Below are 24,617 nucleotides of genomic sequence, written 5' to 3' on the forward strand. Positions count from 1 at the left end.
AAGACCAATATAATAGCATTTCTAGTTTTGTATATATCTATCCCTGTATTTTTCTATGTATAGATCACAGACTTCTGGTTTGATTGAAAAAATAAATAATTTCTTTTAAATCTGCATTTGAAAGTTATTCCATTTAGAACACCCCGCCCCGCCATTATAGTATTGTGTGGCAACAATATAGACATGCAAAAATGAATGGAATTTGATTCTCTCTCATATTACCCACAGTGTGAAAAAAATTATGCTTTGTGATATATATCACAGCCAATCAAAACTCTAAAATTTAGAGTTTCAAATCCCATCCTTTGCTTTTTAGACTTCCAGTTAGAAAAATACTCCTTTCTAGTTGTAAAGTCACCATAACTTACTTCCATGTCAATAAGTCTCTCAAGTAAGCAAGTGAGGAGCATTCGTATTCATAACCACAAAAAAAATATTACCAGCTACGTTAAAAATGGTTCCTGTTGATGCTTTTCCTGTGGGCTTATGCACTCATCCTTAAATCTGACTTTCTACTTAATATTTGGCCTAATTAGTTTTATTTGCTACCTAAAAAGTAATGGGTTACCTCATGACTTAAGATTCTGTTGTTTTGAATCATTTTAAAAGATGGCGTTTAAGGTTTTTTTGGTATTATTTCTCCCTCTTCTTTCAGTTCTTCCATCAAGAAGAGTGACTTGTAGCACATGCTTCTAATTATTACTTTAAAGTATATTCGACAAGTGCTAGAAGTTGTAAATCCATTGTTTTCATGTACTGTCTATTCAAACTACTGTCATCTCGAACTTTATCAGTGGCAAAAGACAATGTAGTTTTTTCCTGGATTCTTCAAAACTTTCTCTCTTTTACTTTAGTTCCTGTCTACTAGTGACCATAATACCAAACAATCACCTAAAGATGGAGAATGGCAAATGCACTTTGTTAATCTTAGACCCATCAGTAGTCTGTGAAAATACTGACTATAAAACTTTAATAAGTTATGTTTATCTTACTCTGATAAGATAGAACTATTTCATGAATTTTATTTCTTGTTTTATTAAATATGTTGGTGCAGCATTTTTACTTCCACAAATGGAGAAATCTCATAGGAGGAAATGCACTATTCAAGTAATTGGCATAATAAAAGGAAAAATATTTATTGCTTTGCTACACACAAGCTTTATGCTTTACATCTTCCCACCTTTGCACAAACATGTTTCATTGACCAGCAGAACCACAAGTGATTGGTATTGCTTTTTAATGGTGTTTAAGAGGGATTTTCATGTCAAAATTAATTAGACCTCAAGATCTTAATTTACAGGAACTGATAATGCCAGTTTGCAATAAACTGCTCTTACCACAAGATAACGCGCTCACAGTATCTGCAACAAAAAAAGAGAGATGTGAACACACCTATAGAAAAAATGGGACCACCACTGAATAAATTGTTTTTTTCCAGTAATTGCCTTATGGGCACATTTTAAGACAACTTGGAAGCTGACAGCAGTAAATTTTATTGTGATAATTGAATGGTATATTATCTCCTGTAAGAATAAAGTGTAGACATGGGGGTGAAAGGGAAGAGGGGATGGAAGAGAAAAGATGATTTTTTTTAATATTTTTTTTAAATATAAAGACCATGCCAAAGAAAATGCAAATTCCCAGTTTTGATGTCTATTTTGAGGATCTGAAACAAGGCTTTTAATCAATGTATTATACATCAAATTGATAATGTTAACTTCTTATTATTCAAATGTATGAAATATTCATAGAGAACTGTCCAAACTTTTACATTTCTCAGACTTCTTTTCTCTATTAATTATCATGCCTGGAAGCTTTTTAGTAAAAGCAGCAGCCATCAGCCTGACTGAACCTGACAAGCTAGCAAGGCCCAATTACACTGGCACTCTGTGGCACTTTGATGTACTGGAAACGAAAAGAGATAGGGGCAAATTGTATAGCACATTATGTTAATGACTTGATTTAATCCAGCCACTAAACTTTATGTAGCCTGTTAAAAAAGATGCTAACACTAATTACGCCACTTTGGAAAGGAAAGAAGGGGACAAGCATTTCATACCGACAAAGTGAAGCTCATAAATGTTGTAAATGAAATGAAACAAAATGAAGTAATCTATGATTAATTATACATCATAGACAAGAAGAAAAGAGAAAGAAGCAAGTGGTACAGCTAAGTACTGGAAAATCTGCTAGATACCCTTTATGATCAACATATCTAAGAAATAACCATGAACTGTCTAATTTGCAACATGCGAAAAAGAAACAGTATGATCTTAAATGGCTTAAACAGTTTGGCATACAACTCAGATTTATAGGATAATTAGCATAACGATCTCTAAAAATCACAAGTCTTATTTACAGTGTTTGATTACCAGCAGGATATCAAAAGATAAAAGGCACTGATTTTTAATCTTAAAAACATACAAATTCAATCACAATTTTCACATGCTGTATTCTATAATTAACCCAAGATTTCAAATATACCAATGCCTATTTTTAAATTACAATTTGTATCAAACATGTTGCCTTAATAGTTTATAGCTTTTGTTGTCTTATCTACCCTTCTTGAACATGCACTTCTTTAGCAGAGGAACAGATCAATGGACAGAGGTAGAAATTGAACCTGAAATGAACGTACACTCAAAATCCTCTCAGAAGCGTTCTTAGATAATTTTGATAAAACAAAATACAGGATGACTAGAAATGTATACATCAACTATATTATAGTTTGACTTAATGGTGATGGAGTAACAGTTATTTTAGTTCTCAAAACACTGGAAACAATTTTTTAACATTTTACATATAAACAATGCAATGATATCTTCAAAAGTACCTTCTGTATCTTTCTGCACCATATATAAGCGATAGCATTTCTAAATCCCTTCTACAACTTAAAAAAAAAGGAGAAATATTGCTCATACCAAGCATTGCTTCTTGTAGCTAGTTGCTTTGTAAGATGTCACATAGCCTTAAAAAAAAGGTTAAACAACCCCCAAAAGTCAAACTACCTCTAGGTTATCACATTGCAGAACATAAAAAAAATTTAGACTGAGAAGATATAACAGTATACCCCTGGCCCTTTAAAAGAAGGCTAAGACAGACCAGAGAAGTATTAACTGTTAGAAGTATTATAATCAATACTAAGTGGTAGTTTTATATTTTTTAAGATTGTCCAGTCAATGTTAGATCTAAAAGTATGAAATGTCCTTATTTGTTTAGAGAACAATACTATTGAAATACTGTTCAAAATAAATTTTCCAAATTTGTATTATGCTGTATTGTTTTGTATATATGACTTTATGCTCATTAATTGCTGATTTTAAGAACAAGTCAAGAGAATATCATCACTGTATATGCCCAAAAATAACAATAGAAATAGTAGTACACTGAAATGATTAGACACTGTATATGTACAAACTTTATTGAAAACTGATGTTCAGTTCCAAAACCGTTGGGAAGTCAGGAACAAAAAGAAATCTATGTGGATGAACTAGAAAACATATGCAAGGTTTGCATGTTATTAACAACTTCAAGCTTATGCAATTCCCATTTCAACGACATTCAATCAAGTCAACATACTGGGATGAAACACAGTGGATAGCTAAGCACTGTAGATTTACTACAGGCCTTGACAAGTGAAATTATCTTCCCCTTCCTCAGAAACCACTGGAAGAAGCAGCAAAGCACATTTTCCCACATGAAGGCAACAGGTAGGACTGAACAAGACTAAGTTCTTTAGACATTCACATTACAATAACCATTTTTTGTTAGGGAGATTTTGTGCAGGACTAAAATTTGGATTTACATTGAAACTAGTTAGAAGTGTGTATGACAATAATGGAAAAGATGACAACAAATTTCTCCATGAAAAAACCACCTATAAATCACATGCATAATACCAGCAGGCTAACTTTTCTTTTTTTCTGTGAAAAGGCGTCTACCTGAACTGCAAACAGGAAAGCATACATTCATTGAAAATGCCTTAGAATCTGACCTTAGATATAGCAAAGCTACTCTTAGAGGACATTAGGCTTAAAATATATTTCTTAGACTTACCAAATAATTGCCATAAATACTCCAACTCACCTGTTTAATGTTCTTTAATACTGGACTTGAAACAATGCAGTCATCGCTGTCAGTTATTATTGATTCAATGTCATCATTTTCTTGTCTATCAGCTTGATCTGGGGAAAAAAAAATAAATCCATGTAGTTAAGACCCCTGTATTTGTAGTCCGTCTGAGACTTGCTGGACTTGCTGAGAAATCTGATAGCAATATATTTGCTTTTCTAATAAATAAAGTACAAGTGGCATGTAAATCTCTTCCTTGCAGAAGATTAACACTGGCAAATCAATGACCTTAAAAGCTGTCTAAACCGTATTTTTCTGATTTGTTAAAAAAATAGTAATGTTTCCCAGATGAAAGTTGATGACTGGAATGATATAAGTCCTGTGATGAACTGAAGTATGAACAACAGTTAGCTTTATACAAGAACATGGCCTGAATTTGTGGATTTCCTCTGACTACATTTAACACCATGCACATGTAAAGAAGAATGTTGGTTTTTTGTTTTTTTTTTTTTTTTTTTTTTAAAGTATTTCTGTTTGCAGGCAAATTATTTTCTAAAGCATTCAGGTCTTTCTTGTCTGGAGCAAATTACTTATGAACACATCAGAGATTCAAAATCATGTTTTTAAATTTTTTCTGATGAATTCTTATACAGAAGCTGCAAACAACTGAACATAAAATTTTAGCATTCTGCTTGTGCTTTTGCTTTAAGCTTGGTATCATGGACTTGGTTTATTTCATTGATAAATAGTTTAAGCTTTCAGGTGGAACAAGATGACCTGGCTTTTATAATCTTTAAATAAATCTGCCTCTAACAACTTTATGTCACAGATGTGATAAGACATACTAGCCCTCTCACTGTCTGAGAGGATTTCCAATATCAGCATTGGCTGTTATCTGCAGACAAAAAGAGCATATTCATTAAAATAGTCTTTAGAACAGCATAGTTCTAAGGGAGAATATAAAGACATTTAAAATAGAAGCCAGGTTTCGTTTAATATTTTATGAATCTAGGTCAGATACCAGATTTTTTGCGTTCAATTACAATACAGTTTCCATTTGGGCAGAAAATAACACTACCATATCCACCACCCAGCTTCAGCTATAAAGTACACCAGAATATCATTTCTGTCATGAAGCTTCTCATAATGAGGCAGCTCCCACTGCTAGTAAGAAATGCTTAAGAAAATGGAAAGAGACATAGATTTATTAAGAAAATACAGTTACTTATTAATAAAAATGAATGCTACCTTCCGGTTCCAATTCTTCAGTTATTTCTGTCTCATCTCCAGAGGTAATAGAGCCTTGGTCGGCCAACTGCCCCTCTGACAGTTGTGAGAGGTCTTCTTTTTCCTGTTGAATTTCTTCAGCCATCTCCTTCACCTTATCATCTGCTAGCCTTTCTTGTTTAACCTCATGTACCACATTCTAAATAAAAATAGATAAACTTACAGTCTTTGTAACACTCCTTGAATAGTAAAAGTTACTAAAGTTCAAAACTTGAAGAGTTATGGCTCACATTCATTATACATAGCCTTTAAACAATTATATTGCTTATGCAGTGCAGGAAACAATGAGAAGTTGTCAACTGCAGTAACAAATAATTGATACAGTAGAAAGACAATTCTCTAACGATGTACATTTCTGAAAACATAACTATTATAATCATTTGGTAACTGTCAACATATATACAGCCTGTTAGGTTTCCAGATTCATTTATATTTCAGCTCTTTCAGTTCTACAAGAGTCAATTTTTAAAAAACAAACAAAACAAAAAAAAAAAAAGGCAAAAAACAACCAACCACCAAACCCACAAAACAAACCACCACCACCTTACTCAGTTGGCAATTTTATAACTTAAATTATACAGTATTTTCTGTTTCAAAAGCAAGCTAAAATCACATAAGAAATAACCAGCTCTGCTACAAAATACAAAAACATTATCCAAGGTAAAATATCTTTAGTGCATAACTTACTCTGAAGTAATCTTATTCCCTTCTTTCTCTTTGAGTACAATTACATAGAATAATACCTCATCAATCAATATAACATTACAGGCATGGCATCTTCCATGGAAATTTTCTGGAGACCTATGCATTATTTATTATCCAACAATTCTCCTCTAGGACTGAATTTTTCACAGAGACACCTCCCACCCTCAGAACCCATGAGGTAACTTTCAGCTGTCCACAGAACATCCAGGTTTTACAAAACTGGACCTGAAGAGTTATTTCTATTCTAACACTTTCGGAGCTACACAAAGCAAAGCAATGTTAACAAACACTGAAAAGCCTTATTGTATAAATAAAGGTTATTCCTGAAGTTTTCAAGTTGTAGAAAACCGACTTTATTTCTCTTACGCTCCTCCTTGGCATAGATGATATGTCGTAACCACTGCGTTTTAGACAATATTTGGCCTTTTATTTTTTAATTCCTTCAGTGACAGAGTTGCATTTTGTGGATAAAATTTTCAGACGGAGAATACTTTTTGATTATTCTACTTGACCAATACCACCTGATGTGGTGGAAGGGAGACTTAACTTCTCAGTCAAAGCCCCAAATGAGCTTTCAAGTAGAAAAGTGAAAGGAAAATAAGAGCCAGTGATTAGATGTTGTGTTACACCACTAGAAACTACAGTTTGCCAGTCTGCCACAACTTACTTTCACAACCAATTGGACCATTACGAATTACAATATTTAATACTTTTCTTCTCCTTGGAATACTACATATTTAGCAATACTCCGAAGTTACTCCATTTCTTCTTCATTTCCCCCTGTTATATAATGGTAATTTTTAGAGGGAAGACAAAAAAAACTGCATCAAAACATTGAAGGAAATAAGCAGAGATAGTCTTCCCTTTCTAATGACCAAAAAAAGAAGATTGTCGTCACAGTGAATCAATTTTCTCATATTTCGCTGAAGTTTTTGAGATCTTACTTCACTCTAGTTTGACTTTTGATGCATGACTCTGAAGAAATAACATACACATGAAATTCAAATGCAATATATTATATAATAACTGCAAAACTGGAATAATCTCATACCTCTGAAACTCTTGCAACTCTTGAAGCCTTCATCTTCTGTGGAAGTTCCATGTTATTTTCAACAACAGAGTCCTAAGTTATGGGTAAAATAAGGTGAAGCCTTTAATATTTAGTAGACAAACAACACACAAAAGTAAGTATAAATTTACTGGTGGAGAAGCACTTGGACAGAAAATTATGTCCTCCTTTGCTTCCCTTATTAGCATTACTGCTTCTATCCTCTGCTACAGCTTCTACCTATGAGACTAGACCACTCTTACAAATGGTTTGCGCAAGTCAAACCATTCATCCCACCTTTTAGTGAATCTCCTTTTCCCAAAACGACTATTTGCTTTGGCATGTGTCACATTAATATCCACAAATTAGATTCTCTGCTATTCAGAAAATGAACAGGAAAACGAAACAGACTGTTCTTGTTCAATTTTAATCTGTTGAGCTTCTGATTCTCTTGCATGGACACTCTCTTGCCATTTCACCACAAGATTTCGCCATCAGAGAAGCCCCAGCAATTTCATTATTTAGTTCTAGCAGTACTTTTGTCTCTAACCAGACAGCAAGGCTTGGATTTTTAAAATAGCTAGGGGAGCTGCCCACTCAGTAATGAAGACTTCTGATGGAGACCAAGTAGCTGTCTCCCTTAGAAAATCCTCATTTGTGAAAAACTGTCGAACTTTGAGCAGTAACTGTCTGGACAGTTGAAGGTATGTTGTGTGTATAACTATATGACTAACATTTCAGTTTTCCATATCTAAGCTCTCGAAATATTTGATTTCACCAACATTTTACTTTTTTAATTAAAAAAAGTTAATAAGTACAAGAGATCAACTTAATTCTTACTTCCAGTCTATACTGTATGGCTCAAAACAAAGTTCTAGTCACGGTAAACTAAGCAATAGCAGAAGGACCTGTGACTTGAAAACTGATGTTAACATTTCAAAAAATAAATCCAATCAAGGCATTTAAAAATGGGGAAAAAAATAATCATGGCTAGTTTTTAATTAATGAATGCAACATAATATTATTAATAAATAATAATAGTCATAACCTTCTATAATAAGCTGTTGAAGAACCTACCTTAACTTACTGGATTTAATTAAGAGTAAATACGGCCTATTCTTAGTTCTCTGAAGGCAGATTATTTAAGATCATATGAAAATTTACACCATACAGCAGATATCTTTGAGTTAGTTCCATGTAGACTCTCTTTAAAGTCTGGAAGGATGTACACATGATAGTGCATCCCAAGTTCAGAAGTGTAATTGTTTTCACAATGTGTGTAATCTCAGCAGATAAACTTTGTTTAAGGGGTGACTCTGAACTGCGTCAAATTGTGTATCTCATTAGCACACTCAGGATCTGTTTGGATCAAGCTGGTTTCTGTAGAGCCATTTATATGTCTGTGCAAGTGGCACAGAAACGCAGTGCAGAGACACTTGATTGGTCCTGTTAGAATCTGCCCTAAGTCTATGAAAGTTGAAACTTTGTGGATGATAGCAAGCAATTCTGACGGAGTCGCACAAATATACCTGTATTGTATCCCCCACCTGTATGCAGTACTACGCTATCATTTACTGTCTGGGATATCCCAGTCCTGTGCTGCTAAAATAATTGAGTGTTCTCGATTATTAGTTCAGCACATTGTTCATACTGAGACATAAGTAGTCTTTCTTGCTTCAACATGCATGAGCAATATAGTTTAAACTTACTGCTGTCTGTAGTGTACTAAGATCCAGAAAAGATACTTTCTTGTCTGCTTGAGCTGCACGCTGCCTTGGTTTGGGTATTGGTTTCTGTAATAAAACAAGTATAGTTGAAGGCCATTTATTGCCATATTCTAACCATCTTATTTTACAGTAAATTTTGAGGGACCCTAATTTTTCTCTAAGCCAAGTCTAACTGCACTAAATTCAAATCTAAACAGGCAAGATGATGTAGATGCTGTTTGAATAAGCAACTCCCCTCCCCAAATGGAGATACCTTTCAAATTCAATCACAAATGGGTATAAAACTCTACAGAACATCTATGGAATGCAATGGAAGTTCCAGGTGAGAAATAATTGTAGGACTGAAGTCAGTGGTATCATATTTACAGCAGAATGATTTTATTATAATAATTTATGGAGTGCTTGATTCCTTTTCTTGTTCTGCAGGCTTACCATATCTTTGACACCTTTCCTCATCACACTCTCTTTGGAGAATTTTAATACAGAAATAGAAAAGAGACTGGTAGTAGCTGCGAAATTAACAAAATTATCCAGAAATATTTCTGTCATGATGTTGTAATACAAAAGACAAAAAGTAATACAGAAAACGTGGTTTATTACTCTTCATGCTTTACTCTCTTGATGAAGTTATAAATCATCCTCCATTTCTACTGACTTTTATACACAAAAAAATCCTTATACTACTTTTAATTTATGAGTGATTTTTAAGAAGCTATTGGGTATCTTAGCACCGTGCTCCAGGCACCAGAATAACAAAGAGCGTGGTGCAGATACACCTACGTATCTGTACACGTGGCTTTGGCTGGGCTGCTTGAGAATTCTTTTGGCTCAAGGCTACCCCAACCAACTGACTTCTGTCTGAATTTCTAAGAGACCACAGAAATCATAGCTGATTTCATGACTGTCATAAATTTCAACAGTAGTTGCACAAGCATGCAGCTACGTTTTATGTAGGACACCTACACTGGAAAGAGAATTAATAAGCACTAAATTTATAGGGAAGACATTTAATGTTTGTTATTTCTTCTCCTTTTTCTCCCCAGTCTTTTGCTAACCAGTCATCTACCATTATAAAAGACTTTAAAAAGTTCTAGACATTTCAAAGATTTCACTTCCTAAAGGAAGTTGAAGATGGTGGTTATATGAAGTATTTGTACTATGCATTATTTTACACTGAGGACAAATCCTGGTCATCAGGGAAGAACTAAATAACCTGCTGTAATAGGTCTTTTATATCTCTCAACTTCTGTGAGTTTGTTAAATTACTTACTGTCACTGACGAAGTAAAAGGAGGAGACAGGGCCGGAGTCGGCATTTTTTCCTCTGCTATTAATTTAGTTGCCATTGATTTCTCAGTTTCAATGTAATTCATTAAGTCTGCAGCCATTGTTGATCCACTTGGTGGTAAGTAGACAAAATTCCATTTTAATTCAACGGTGATGGTACCAGTAGCATGTCTTTCCGGATCTGTTAGTTCAAAAGTACCTGAAAGCAAAATGCAAACCTTGTCCAAATTATCTTATTCTAAACATATACAAGAAAATGCAATGCAAAACTGCATGGGATTCAGGAATTAAGTAACTTTAAAGACTTCATTTCAGAAGCTGAATAGTGTCAAATACATTGTGTTTTGTAGATCCATATATATCCAATATAACACTGTGGACATTCAAAAATATTTAGGATGAGAAAGGGAAAGGATTTAGAAGGGACTGGATTACTGTGTTCATTCAAGAGGGCTTGTAGGTTTCTCAGATAATCCAATAACAGATAACTAATTATTATTTACATCTTTCAAAAGATCCAACTAAAACATTTCCATGTTTTACTAATACTTACTTTTGCTAAAGAAAAGGGTTTAAAAATCTGTGAGTTGCAAGATCTTTATCGAAGAAGAAACACCCTATATTCACTTGCAAGTTTTCTCCTATTACCCTTTTATACAGGATAATTATAGAATCATATTTTAAAATTTTCATTAATGTCTTATAGCTGACAATGACATAATCATTAAAACAGCTTTTGTATTATAAACACCATAGCAAATTTGTAACTGATATCAACTTGCGGGGAGCAGTTGAGGCACTGAAGGCAGGGCTGCTATTCACACAGTAGAAAAATGGGCTGATGGAAACCTCATGAAGTTCAACAAAAGTAAATGCAAAGTCCTGCATCAGCCCAGGAATAGCCCCAAGCAGCAGTACAGGCTGGGGTTTGACTGGCCACAAGCAGCCTTGCAGAAAAAGAGCTGGTCCTGTTTGACGAAAATAATATAAGCCAGAGAAGCTGTGTCTTTGCAGCAAAGAATGCCAACTGCACTCTGGCCTGTATTAGCAAGAAGGGAAGTTTCTCTATTCGACATTGACATTCTGGAGCAGGTCCAGTGGAGGGCTACAGAGCGCTTCACGGCATTGCAGCACATGGCATAGAAGAGGCTGAAAGAAATTATTTGTTCAGCCTTCAGAGGAGGAGGCGGCTCAGAGGGGATCTTATTGCCACCTAATAGGAGGGTGTGGAAAAGACAGAACCAGAGGTGCACAGCAAGAGGACAGCCAACAGATACAAGTTGGAACATGGGAAATCCTAGATCAGTAAGGAAAATGTTTTTATTATGAGGGTGATCAAACATTGGAAGAGGTTGACCAGACAGGTACTAGATCTCTGTCCTTTGAGATACTCAAAATTTAACTTGGCAAAGTCCTGAGCAACTTCCTCTGTCTTGGTCAGGACATTGGACTAGATCATATCAGGAGTTCCAGTTGACAATGATTCTAAGATTCCAAGTGTAGCTCTTGATCTGTTTTTTTCCCCCCAAAGAGGCTGATTTCTCATGTCAATTTTGCAATTTATTTAAGTGTACGTTAGCCTAAACTAGAAAAGGCAACTAATGAGAAAAAAAATGAAGCCGTGCAGAGAAAGAAACCATGTTATAAATTAGCATATCAGTCCTGAATAAAAGAAGTAGCAGCAACACCAGAAGAAAAGGAGGTGGAAGAAACTATATGCCAGGAAATATTTTTTATCATTAGAACATAAAAAAGGATCAGTAAAAGAATATATCAAATATTTCCAGGTTTCTTTTGAACCAGAGAGAAACACTCGATTTATTTTTTTCAAGAGTTATTTCAGACACCTACTATTTTTGTTTCACAGATATCTTGTCAGTTATGCAAGCAGTAAATTTTGAAAGTCAGCTTGCAGCCACCCCTTCCCTCCTGATGTTAAGACTAATGGGGCCTTTCTACCTAATAATCAAAGATACTCATAATATAGTAGTGTGAGAAATATAACTGATAAATTTGCTAGGCTTCTCAAGGCAAAAAACAGTGGTAAAAGACAGATGCAAACAGATTACTAAGATGCTAACAAAAAAGAAAACAGCAAAAATTGATTAGCAATTACATTTAGTCTGTGCCAGAGTGACACATCATTCCAATTGTAATTATTTATCAAATCATCATTATTCCATACTTGGGCCAGTATAGAGAACAAAAAAGGATTTAAAAGACTTTTCATCCTTGATAGGACCATGATAAATGAATGTTTGGATACCAGGTTCCTTTGATTTAATTATTTTTGTTACTCCTGGATTTTAAAGAAAATATTTACTACTTTCTCTTAAATCTCAGAAAACGTCATGAGGGGAAAAAACCCCTGCTATTGCAATCGACCCTGTAAGGTGCAGGCATTCTGTTCGGATTCATTGCAACACCAACACCCCCAGGTCCTTTTCTGCTGGGCAGCTTTCCAGCCCGTTGTGTTGCATGGGGTTGTTGTGACCCCCATGCAGGACCAGCACTGAGTCTTGTTGAACGTCATACAGTTGGCCTCAGCCCATACATCCAGCCTGTCCGGATCCCTCTGAAGAGCTGAGCTTTAGTTAGGTTCTTAAAGAGATTTAAAGAGATACAAAACAGGAAGTGAAGATTTTGTTAAGTTTAAAGAGGTCTAATTCTTACCTGAGATATATCTGTCATGTGCTAAAGAAATAAGAGGCACATTGGCTTTCCCTACATAAGCACCTTCTTCCATTTCACCATCATCAAATACATAAAAGGTTAAGGATTCTGATTTTAGGTATCGGTCTAAATCTGCATTCATTGGCACTTGGAAACACATATGGTCATCTATTTGTGGGTTGTTGCTGTTAGGAATGATGGGAGTATCATGGTCCGCAAAATCAAAGAACTTGTAGACAACATAAGGATTTGGCTGAAGATGTTTTTTTCGGGATTGCAGATTGTTACAACATTTTATTGTAATGTGGAGTTCATTTAAATTGCCATCTGTTGAAGTGCTGACTTGGGCAGTTCTGAGTATCTGCTGCTTTAAATGAAAAAGAAGTTAAATTAAAAACATTAGAATTCTTATGTTGGTGAACTCTAAGAACTATATAAATAGAACAAATAACTGATTATTTTAATGACACTCCAACTACTGTTTAATTTTATATGTCAAAAATATTACTTGTTCTATAAATTCAGTGACATCTCTCTTGGATTGGTGGTATAACAAAATAAGAGGTTAATCCTTTCAGGTCTGTGATTGCTTGCTTTATTCTTCCAAAGTTTTATGATCTACTTGTCATTTGATTATCTACAAAGCAGTGAAGATCAGTTTTAAGAGTGATTCATATCTAGTGCCACTTTAAAGTTAGGGATTCTGATCTTGACAGCTATTCTCTGCCAAGAAATTTTGATAACTGTAGTCCCTTTTATATATGTACTTCTCAATAATTAAAATTGCACTGTAGATTCCTGTTTTTTTCTTCCTCCAAACCCTTCACCTACATAATAAATTTACAAAAATTAGAAATCAGCATGTGAAGAGTAATTATAAATGCTTGAAGTAAATTAAAAACCTCAATGTTATCACAAATTTTTAGAATTACCTATCAGCATGGCTTGTACATACTGTGGAACACATAGTTGGAAACTGGGAAATTAATTTTAATAAAAATTAAAGAAGAAAACAAACAACATTACTATCTTAAATGAGTAATCCCCATCTATATTGATCTCAAAAGGCTCTCCCTTTTTACTGTAATATGTCACAGCTATTTTCATTAATTGCACATAATTATCCTGCTTGGGGAAGCCAGAGTTCTGTCTTCTGCTATATGGGGAAACATGTATCAATTTGATTATTTGTGATAAAATGTTAAATATTTTGATTAAATAATCCACACCAAAATAGTTAACGAGAAAACCAAACATGACAGTTTAAGTCCTTAATATGCAACCTTAAGACTACTATTTCTCGCTACATACAGAACTGGAAAAAAAAATTTCTAGTTTATGTACAGTTCATATTTCCATTATTTCTGCTGCTATGACAGAACATTTTATAGGTATGTTTAACTTGTGCAAGCTTAAATTTTGGAACACACAACTGAAGCTACTTTTGCAGCTGCAGACTGATAGAACCCTTAACATAATGTAACCATCTGCTATAGCTATATGACTTTTAGTTTCTGCCATTAAACAGTTCTGAAAACTGCAGTGTACCAAAAAACTCTGTAGAAGCTGTTCTTCATTTCCGCCATTTTTCCTATTTTATTTTCTCCCGTATAATCAGAATATTTCAGTTGCCATGTTTTAATTTGCAATTTTACAATAATTACAACAAAACACTCTGTTCCACATGCCTTACCTTTCAACTGTGTTTGGATTGGTAACACAGCTAGAAATAACATAATCAAGAATAGAGAAAACTAAATAACAGATTTTGGCATTTAACAACAGCCAGATTTTGTGAGTTAGCTAAAAATACCTTTGATTCTTTTAAAAATTAGATTTAAAGCAAATGTTACAATGTTATCAAACACAAAGTTATTCTGAAAATGCCTACACTGACCTTTAATAGAATTCATACACTAAACATACTTCTCAGATTACATCATGGAATCCATTGAGATTCTAGTATAATATAAATTTACATTATGAAATAATATAAAACAAAAAAGCTACTCCAGACTTACAGTAATTCGAACTGCTATAGATAAAAAAAAAAAAAAGCCTGTTAGAAACTCTAAAGTGGTTTAATTTACACATTTCAACCTGATTGTTTTTATTTCTTGAATAATTGGTAAAGATGTCTGAAAGTCCCTTCTTTTTCTGTCTGTAACCCTTATTTAAACATGATCATACAGTGCATTATATCATCAGAATTATCTCCATTATCCAGCTTAAAAAAACCCCAGCAAAACAAAACAAAGAACAAACATGAAATAATCTCGATCTCATAATAATCAAACATTAAGAACTTTGAGACCTTTCTGAACAACCACTTGACCTGTTATAATGATCCAACACCACTTTGTTTAACATTCCTGAATATTGTACTAGAACAAAATGTTAACAAAATCTGACACTTACAGGTTAAGAAAATGAAATATAATAATTTCAAATATTCTAGTGACAATTTCAGGAAAAATAAATAACTGAAGTTTAAGACTTTGTCTCTTCAGGAAAGCTGTAATTCAACAGATTCTTTATCTCTTTATATGAAAACTATGTCAATTCAACTGCTAAAGATGTTCTCCAGTTCAAGAACCTTTAACTTTGTTAACCTCAAAGATATCAAGACTCGAAGTAAACTATTTGTACTTAAAAAAGTAATTTTGAACAGTTTGTTCTATCAAAACTATGAAGTACAAACCCAAACATACCTGGGATGGTTGTTCACGTTCCCTAAAATGGGATGTTATATACCCCAGAGCCTTTGACCTCTCTTTGTACAGACTAATAGCTTGATCCATAGGAACTCGTAAACTGATCCAGTATTCTATGGTACCATAATTTTGAATGTTTCCTTTGATTCCTAAGGAATAAATACATATGGGATTGCATTAATTTTCTTTTCAACATTAAAGTACTTAGGTCAAAAGCTAGGAAATGCCACAAATTAAAGATTAGTTATCTTGTGACTATGCATTATGATAGCGTTTGTGACATGAGATGTGCAGTTCATGCTAGAAACAGAAACAACAACTACTCTGGCTGTCCATGCATGATCCAAAAAATCTAAACATGACCATTTTTTCTTATTGTAATCTTCAATATGTACTGCCCAAGCTATAGAGTCAAGTTCATTATTTTTAATCTCTTCAAGGCAAGTAAAGCTTAGGACAGTTCTGTATGTCAACAGTTGGAAATGTCCCATAAAGTGGTATGCAGTTTAAATTACAAAAAATACCACTTTATAATGGCTTATTAAACTAGCTTTTTGTCAGAAGTGGGCAGTTAGAGGTCTCTGAATAAACTGATCTGACAAAATACTTCTAAAAGAAAAATTAAGCAGCACAGAATATTAAGTACTTCTTAAAAAAGGCTTGTCTGGGATATCTTAAAATTATTTTAAAAGAGTGGATTAAATTAAAAGGAAAAAAAATGCACAACACCTAAACCAACTCCCCTATAGATTATGCTACTACATGAAATATTATTAACTGTAATCACTATCATTTCCACCTTTTGGATGCCTTACGTAAACCTTACCAGTTTAAATTACAATCACTGTAACCATTTCTTCCTTTATTTATTGATAAGGAATGAGGGGATATATTTCTGACACTTGGTCCAGATACAAAGCAGTGATGTTTAATAGTCTTATCATGCAGAAATGTTTTTGGTTTTAATTTATATTCTGCCAAACAGAGAAATTGCATTTGCAAAAGTAGAATAATTTAATTTCATTTAAATATATTACGAGACTTCACAAAAATTACTGTATGTTTCGCAGTTGAAGTAAGAAGGGCCCCCTTCTATCAGTAACAGTCTCAGAGGATGAAGGAAACTTGCATTAAGCAACTAAAAGACAATTAATAATATATAAAATAATAAAGCAAAATGAAAAAGAATATCAGACTTATTTTAAAATATCTCTTCTACAGTATTCATAGAGATACTCTAACATATTAGTAGTACCACAATGCAATCAAGTACACCACTCTGTTAACTACTTTTCTCCATGTTGTTTTTGTAGAATCCTGTTGAGTAAGGTGATACTATCTTTCATTAAAATTCTTTACATATGTAGTAGTAACACTTTGCAAGTAACCTTTATAGAAGACAAAGAATCACTTGCTATTTTCAGGCAAGATTCTCTAATGCCATTTCCAGCATGTCACATACTTCTAATGTCATGTACTTCAGGATCACTATATTAACACCATATTTGTCCTCAGCCATTATGGACAAAATTGCACCCATCGGAGCTTTCCCACAACTGTCGGTAGAATCACCAGAACATGCTGCACATCCAACAGGAAATACCATGTTCTGCAAAGCTTTTTTTTTTGTTTTGTTTTGTTTCTTTTGAAATAGTAATACACGAATTACTAATTGGCCAAAACCACATTACTTAATTGTCACTTACAATACTGCATCAAACAGAATACTTTATGATATGTTAATTACCAACTAAATTTGCTGTGCTGTAGATCTTCCCTTTGTCTTCCAAGATTTCATGGAACTTCAGTTGACATGTAGCAACTGTTTCGTAATCTGTACCATATGCATGATGAACCTCAAGCATGATACTGTTTCGCTGTATATAGTGGAAGAAGCAGTCATCAGCCTGCACAACATACTGAGAAGTGAAGTCATATGATGGGCTACACCCATAAACTACTGGGGTAGTCTGAAGTTCGAAGTCATAGAATGAGTAAGTACAAAAAGTTGCAGGTTCATGGTCACCAAAAGCATGCATAACTCCAGAAGAGAAGATCACTTTGCTGATATGAATTTCAAAAAGATTCTCTCCTTTTTCTAAATGTAAAGTTTCATCAAATTCATCCACTGCATCACTTGGCAATATTTCTGGTATGGATTTACGTGGTTTTGTACCATAGACAGTATCTCTTAATTGGGCTGCAACAAAAAAAAAAAAATAAAATAGAGCTACAATATGACCATCTTCTTTAAAAATCAAATATAATTAATGACAGAGTAGAGAGAAAAAAAATATAATTCAATTATATTAACAATGTTAGTTTCTTAAAGACTTTACCAAAAGAGGAATCACACATCCAAAATCATACATCTACTGCTCATTTAGCACACTGACAAGAATCAAGAATACCTCCACAATGGAGCTGCTTCAATATACATAGACACAGGGCCCTAACAATTAGTAACAGATTACAAGGTAATTAACAAGCACAAATTCAGAGGTCTTATGCAGTGATCAAAATAAGTATCACTATAAAATGTAGCGGAGACTTAAGATACATATTTTTGTAGAGTTGAATTAAATTTGCCAGGGAGAGAAATAAAGAATACGTCTGACTTTTAACCTCTGTAATATCTCGAGTGGACAGAACTATCAGCAAAAACCTGTACATGTTGCCTGGCTTCAAGGTGGTAAAATGGTGAACACATCAAAATACACGCTTACAGAATTAGGACATAATTCACCATGCAGTCCTTTAGCACAGGGGACACAACTTGGAGACAAAACATGAAAATTGTTATGACATTGGGGTTAGTAAGGTATCCTGTTTCAGGCTTCCTATGCACCTTTTACACACTGAAGTCATTCAACTAGCATTTTAAATTCATCATATTGAAATATTCTGTACATATATTATACCATGACTTTGGGATTTTTAGCAACATATAAAATGATTATGTAATGAAAGGACAGCAAAATAAAAGGTTGACCATAAACATATGATTTATTTAAAAAAAGTAATTTCTAAGTTTGGTAGTTATTCAGCAATAGCTCAGCATAAATTGCTTTGTTGAATTTTCTTTGATTAATAACTTTATCATTAAGTCAAGGAAACAGCACACAGATAATCTTCCATGAAGGAAGTGACTTTTCTGCAAGTTTTAGTAATGTAAAAGTATTTCAACAGAAGAACAAGTTTACAACATTAATTTCAAGAGAAAAAAATATTAAAAAATTAGGAAGAATATACTTTAAAGATACCTTCTAGTTTTCTGATGCGTGCAGCTCTAATATCAAGAAGATGGACATACTGTTTCAGTTTTAACTCGTAGTCTTTCTGTAGACATTCCATCTTTTGTGTCACTGCTTCTACCTCAGTCTGAAAAAAATTTGCACGTAAAAAGGGCTTTAGAGGCTTCTCTGCACTGATGCCGCACATGCTTTTGGCTACAAATTAAAATACAGTTAGATTTGAGGAAAGAACATTTAGTGTACACAAAAATAGCAATTTTTAATTCAGCAATACAGCAATCAGTCAAAATATGATCTGCAGTAATCCAGCACAAGAGAGTAAAAGCAGAGTGTTGTGGAAAAGGAAGTTTATTTCATAAGTATCCAGCTATTTTTCCTGTGAGGACTGATAAGAGCTCAGAGATAATCCCAAGAAGGCATAGTTTGAGGGCTCCGATCAGGGTGAGTTAAAAGACTAAAGTTACGGTCAGCTGGATCTCACACTTTTTAAACAATACTTTCAACAACAGCAAAGCTTATGTCAGGTTACCTATAAACAGATTGGCTTTGTTGCTGAATTTGCAAGGCTTAATTATGACAAGTTCCAGTGCTACAAATGTTAAAATATCATTATTGGGTTATTTTCCACTGTGAGTAGAGTTTAGTACCTGGTAATCTTTGTTAATTTTGTGCTGCACAATTAACATATTCCTTGTCTTTTCAAGCTCTTGCACTGTTTCTGCATGTGTTAATTGCAGCTCCTGCATGGAGTGTTCTAAATTTTTATCGATATTGTCTTCTACTTTTTCCAAAAACATAAGGTCCCCATTCTGCTGCTGCTTTCGAACCTGGAGGAAATTTGAAAAATTACTAGAACAAACTTTTTCAAAATATTTGGATGTATTTGTACCTGCTTAAATGTAACACTGGGATATAATTTTGAAACAACGGTAAGACAGTAAGCATAACGTTGTAAATTTTGAGCGTGTAGTAACATAAAAAATAGGAATGAGGTAGACTAGTAAGGACTGCATTCAGTAATGTGATCTCATGATTATCAGGAACCAATTAAAACCTGAATTATTATTCTCAAATCTAGATTGCTTCTGTTATTAATACTGACATTTTAATTTTCATCTAGGGTTTTTTTTCCCTTTCCTTTTTTGATTATCAGTCTAGAATTATCATTTGCATTTCAGTAACAGAAAGAGATACTATTTACAGTAAACACTTCTGCAAGAAAATAAAACCTAACACACTAGAACAGTGGAAACAATGCAAACTTATTTTTTCACTGATTTATTCTCCCCACTCCCACTTCATTTTCAATTTTGCTTTAAACATTAAAATTACAATGTATGTGCAAGGAAAGAAAAAAATTCTGGGTATTTTTGTTTTTCTGTTTTAATAAACAAAGAAAAGTTGCTAAGCATTGCTGTATCCCATTTTAGAACTTCCATGCTTATAGTACACTGCAATAAATTACAGAATTAAAACACAAAATTGTTTTTAATAAACATTACAGAAAGAACAAGATGGCGTGATAAGTCATTTAACTGAGAAAAAGTAAGTTTTTTAAAAAAATGCTTGTGAATCTGGTCTAATTCACTTTTGATGTTATAATGAATTATCTACATAACTCCAGATTTCATCCTGGCAATTTTTTCATCTTCCCTTCTGCTTCACTGTAACTGAAAAATGACAAAAGCACACATGTAGGCTTGAAGCATTAACTACTAAAAGATGCACAAATAATTCAGCTCTTGAAAATCCCAGTCATTGTGTAGAAAACATGTAATGGTCAATGAAGGGTTTGAAAAAAAAAAAAAAAAGAAGAAAAAAGAAAAAAAGAAAAAAGCAAAATATATAGAATCATAGAATGGTTTGGGTTGGAAGGCACCTTAAAGATCATCTAGTTCTAACCCCCATATGCTCATTCTTTGCAAGTTACCTTTATAAGCATGAGGGCTTCACTGAGTTCTGCCACATCAATATCACCTTCCTGAAACAGAAATACTTAATGAAAAGGTGCTATCAGATGTGAATGAATATTGAAGAAAAACATTCAGACTAACAAGATGCATTCTCACTAGACATGACATTTTGCTGGATATCATGAATAAACAAACACTATTATATATCTGTATTCTTTTACTTTCAAGAAATACTTGCACTATGCATAAAACATAAAGTGTGGGGGTTCTGCTCATATTCTAAACAGAAATAGAGTTCACCTTGGTCAAAAACTTCATCTGATTTTTCAGTTCATCTAGCTGTTGCTTATGTTCCAGGTAGCGTAACTGCAGGTCTTTGTTCTCTTGCATCAGCATTTCCTTTTGGTCTTAACATAGAAAAAGAACAAAATATTCTGCTTAATTCAACATAATTATAAACATGATAAACTTGCTTTTTCATATTAACTTATGCATGAAAATTTCATTTTAAAATGTAGAAAATAATTTATTTTTAATAGGGAAAACTTTAGTATTAACAAACAGAAAGATGGATGGAGAACTCCTCCTCTTTGATCTGGTATAGGTGTATGAATTAAAAAAAGCAAAACAGTCTTACTTTCATTAAAAGGGAACCTACAGCATCAAAAATCTATACTACGTGCATTTCTAAATAGAAAGATAAGTCCAACGAAGTACAGCTTTCTGTTTTGAGGGTAGGGAGGGAAGAGAGGAAGAGAGAGGACATAAAACTCTCTGTCAATCTGAATGACTAAACACCATTAAACTTATCAGAAGAAGGTTACACAGATTTTACACAAATACCCACTAATGCACAGCTATATCCACAATGATTTCTCAATAAGATGTCAGAAAAAACCTTAAGGATTAGGCGAAATAGTTTAGCTATAACAACATAGCTTCTTTCACATGGAAAAGTTTTAAAAGCAAGCTTTTCTCAAAATCATTGAGGTTTCTAAGGAACAAAAGTACACTTACTCTCTTGATAACAATGTTTTTTCTCCTTCCAATTTTTCCTGTGTTTTTTCAAAGTCCTGAAATTATATGCTCGTACTTAAATACTATGAATTCGTATTTCAGATAAGAATGATATAAATGTTAACTGTCAACCTGACGTGCAAGTATTAGCCTTTGTAATTTCCATCTGCACTCGTGGGACTTGATTGGTAAAACATTACATACTTAGTTGAGAATATATTCTACTGCTTTCAACAAAATAGTCCACAATATCTTTTTAATACTGGAATCTTTTCTGTTGACCCTCAGGGCATGATGCACAACTTAACTATTTTTACAGAACAGCTTTTCAGTTTAGAGGATTGAACTCGGCAGGAAACAGGTGGCTGAGATGCTAGTCTCAAGGGTTTTGAAATGTTTCAAAAATTGGCATCAAGTTAGTTTTAATTTTGCAGAGTTTATATATCAAATGACATCTTCACTAAAATAAATCATCTGTAATGCCATTGCTCCTATACACAGTAGCTTAACTCATGCATGTGTTGGGTCTCCACAAGAGTCACTTTCAATTCAAACACATAATCACCAGTAAGGTTTTAATTCTCTGCAGTTACGATGAAAATGTAATGCATTTGCGCAATTGAGAAGAAGATATAATTGGAAACACTAAGGGCTAAAAATCAGAAAGCAAATAAGAAAACAATTAAAATAAGCCTTGTGAAAGGGCAGAGAAGGCAGGCCTTCATAAAGGTGCTGAAACACGTATCAGCAATTGAGTCTTCTGGACTCTCCCAAAGAATATACTCAAAAGACTTTATACCTTTTGGGAGGTCTCCCACAGAGAAAAAGAGGCCCTCATGTTGATGTTGCTTCTTTTCCCTACAATATAAATTGATATCTGAACTGGCAGTTTTTCCAGGGATAAGGAGCTAAGATATCACTCCTCAAGTACTTCTATCTCATTGTCATGAATTTTCTGACAAAAGCAGCAAGTCAGTCCACTTTTTTTCTAACACAAACTCCAGTGAAGTCTTTGTACACATTTTTAACATTCATTCACACTTTCTGCTTAAAAAGTTAACTTCAAAACTGTAAATGGCATATGGAAAGAAAACTATCTTTTGTTCAGATTGAGGCAATTTCAACAGCTTTTTGAACCAAAATGGGCCAATCTGTCAACAGCACAGCTCAGTTTACCTTAGCACTGTCCACGTTGCCTCTTCAGATTCGCAACAGGCTGTGTTTCTATGATCCCAACCAAAGATAAAAATGCAAGACATGCAGGGAAAGAGGCAGGAGAAAAGGGACTACTTCTGCAATAGCCTTTAGGTAACAGAAGTGACAGGAGGGTCCTGCCATTCAGTTTTCCCATGTAACTACAGTCTTTTTCATCGGGAGCCACTCAAACTCTCTATGGGTTGTTTCCACTTATAATACCATCAGCACTGATTGGAGCACACTTGGCTCAGGGTTGGTGCTGCATAGCTTGCTTCCCCTAATTTAACCCAAAAGCTGCAACTGAAGGAGAAGAGGGGTGAGAGAAGCAGCAATTCTCACACCATTGGTGACTACATCCCACAAGAACACATCATAACAACGTAAGGGTTTTCAGTAGCAACGTTATGACAATAACGGCACAAGAAAGGGAAAAACACTGGCCCAGAGGCTTTGGAAAACACTGTCACAGCAGCTTGCGTGAAAGGCTACACAGCCACGACTAGAAGCAGACTACAGTTGCAGATAGCACTCTGTGTTGATAAGGGCCTTATAAGACCCTTATCACAGATCTAAGGGACTGTGCAATAATACTCTTCTCTGCTGTAATCAAAATACATGTTGTGCCAACATATGCAATTCCATTCAAAATCCGAATTTGAAGAAACTTGCATGAGTGTCTTCCACATTAAATATTTGTACATATTTGCAAATATGAAAATAAGTAGAATCTTAATCAGCAAAAGCCTTCACAAAGGTGACAGTTAACCATCTTCAAGGGCCTATACAGGCTTCATGTAGCTTTGTACAGTAAATAAAATTAGAATAGTGGTTTATAGTTTGAGAGGGACTGTCAGATGGTCCTCTTTTCCATAGGAATTTTCAATGTGGAGGAGAAATACAGTGTAAAGAGTAAATATTAACCCAACAGATGAAGAATGAAGGCAGCTGGAGTTATATGATCCTCATTCAGCACATAACCTGTATTGGGTCAATTTTTGTACTTAAAAGCTAGTCATAACTTAAGCGTATTGTTCAAATGTACACTTAAAAGGCAGCTCTGAAATCACCAACAACAGAAACTACACTTTTCTGGGCAATATACCTGAACTTCCAAGACAGGAGAATCTCACATCATGAGAAAATTATAGTTATTTCAGAAATATACCTCTTTCTACTTTGATCTTGTCAAGGATTTCATTTTTGTCTGCTAAATCAGATTTGATGGCAGTCTCTAGTTTAGCAATTTCCAGTTTCAGTTGCTGTTCCTTTAATATCCATTGCTGTTCATGGGTCATACTGAAGACACTGCAATAAAACATGTGGCATGTGAAAAACTTTTAGAAATCAGCTTCAACAGAAAATAATAAAGAAAAAAGCTTTTAGTGGCACAGAGACCACTGTCATCATGTCTTAGGAATTAAGTAAACATATGCTGGTCTGCTGCTGTTGAAACCAAGGCGCCTTTCTCAGGCTGCGGTTAAAAAACATGAAAGAGTCTGTGGGACGAGCGAAGGAACTGGCCTTAATTTAGAGCTCCAAATTCAGAAAAGTTGGCAGCATGCAATATTTGTGGGACTAGAAAAGGAATTCAAATGCATATCCCAGAGTAATCCACAACTCCAAACCTCAGCAACTGACAACTGACAAAACCATTCTTTCCGCATACAAAACCTCTTAATGTAGAGAACTGGGATCACCCACCTGATTTCTTTTAAATCTGTGAAA

The 24,617-nt window shown here is 34.1% G+C and overlaps 1 protein-coding gene across 2 annotated transcripts in view; it reads right to left on the minus strand.

Annotated features, from left to right (window-relative positions):
- The window catches only part of RPGRIP1L (RPGRIP1 like), a 76,782-nt gene that overhangs the window by 23,197 nt on the left and 28,968 nt on the right, over positions 1 to 24,617 (minus strand). For both annotated transcript variants that reach the window (XM_054840447.1, XM_054840448.1), the window contains 13 exons: positions 24,058 to 24,197; positions 20,979 to 21,085; positions 20,696 to 20,746; positions 19,413 to 19,592; positions 18,775 to 18,892; positions 17,259 to 17,711; positions 15,509 to 15,660; positions 12,798 to 13,164; positions 10,109 to 10,323; positions 8,821 to 8,904; positions 7,115 to 7,186; positions 5,320 to 5,497; positions 4,087 to 4,184 (listed from right to left, as the gene is read on the minus strand). In XM_054840447.1, the coding sequence (XP_054696422.1) occupies positions 4,087 to 4,184; positions 5,320 to 5,497; positions 7,115 to 7,186; positions 8,821 to 8,904; positions 10,109 to 10,323; positions 12,798 to 13,164; positions 15,509 to 15,660; positions 17,259 to 17,711; positions 18,775 to 18,892; positions 19,413 to 19,592; positions 20,696 to 20,746; positions 20,979 to 21,085; positions 24,058 to 24,197 (2,215 nt within the window). The remainder of the gene's footprint in view (positions 1 to 4,086; positions 4,185 to 5,319; positions 5,498 to 7,114; positions 7,187 to 8,820; positions 8,905 to 10,108; positions 10,324 to 12,797; positions 13,165 to 15,508; positions 15,661 to 17,258; positions 17,712 to 18,774; positions 18,893 to 19,412; positions 19,593 to 20,695; positions 20,747 to 20,978; positions 21,086 to 24,057; positions 24,198 to 24,617) is intronic.

Source organism: Grus americana, chromosome 13 (assembly GCF_028858705.1).
Source record: "Grus americana isolate bGruAme1 chromosome 13, bGruAme1.mat, whole genome shotgun sequence".
NCBI lineage: Eukaryota > Metazoa > Chordata > Aves > Gruiformes > Gruidae > Grus > Grus americana.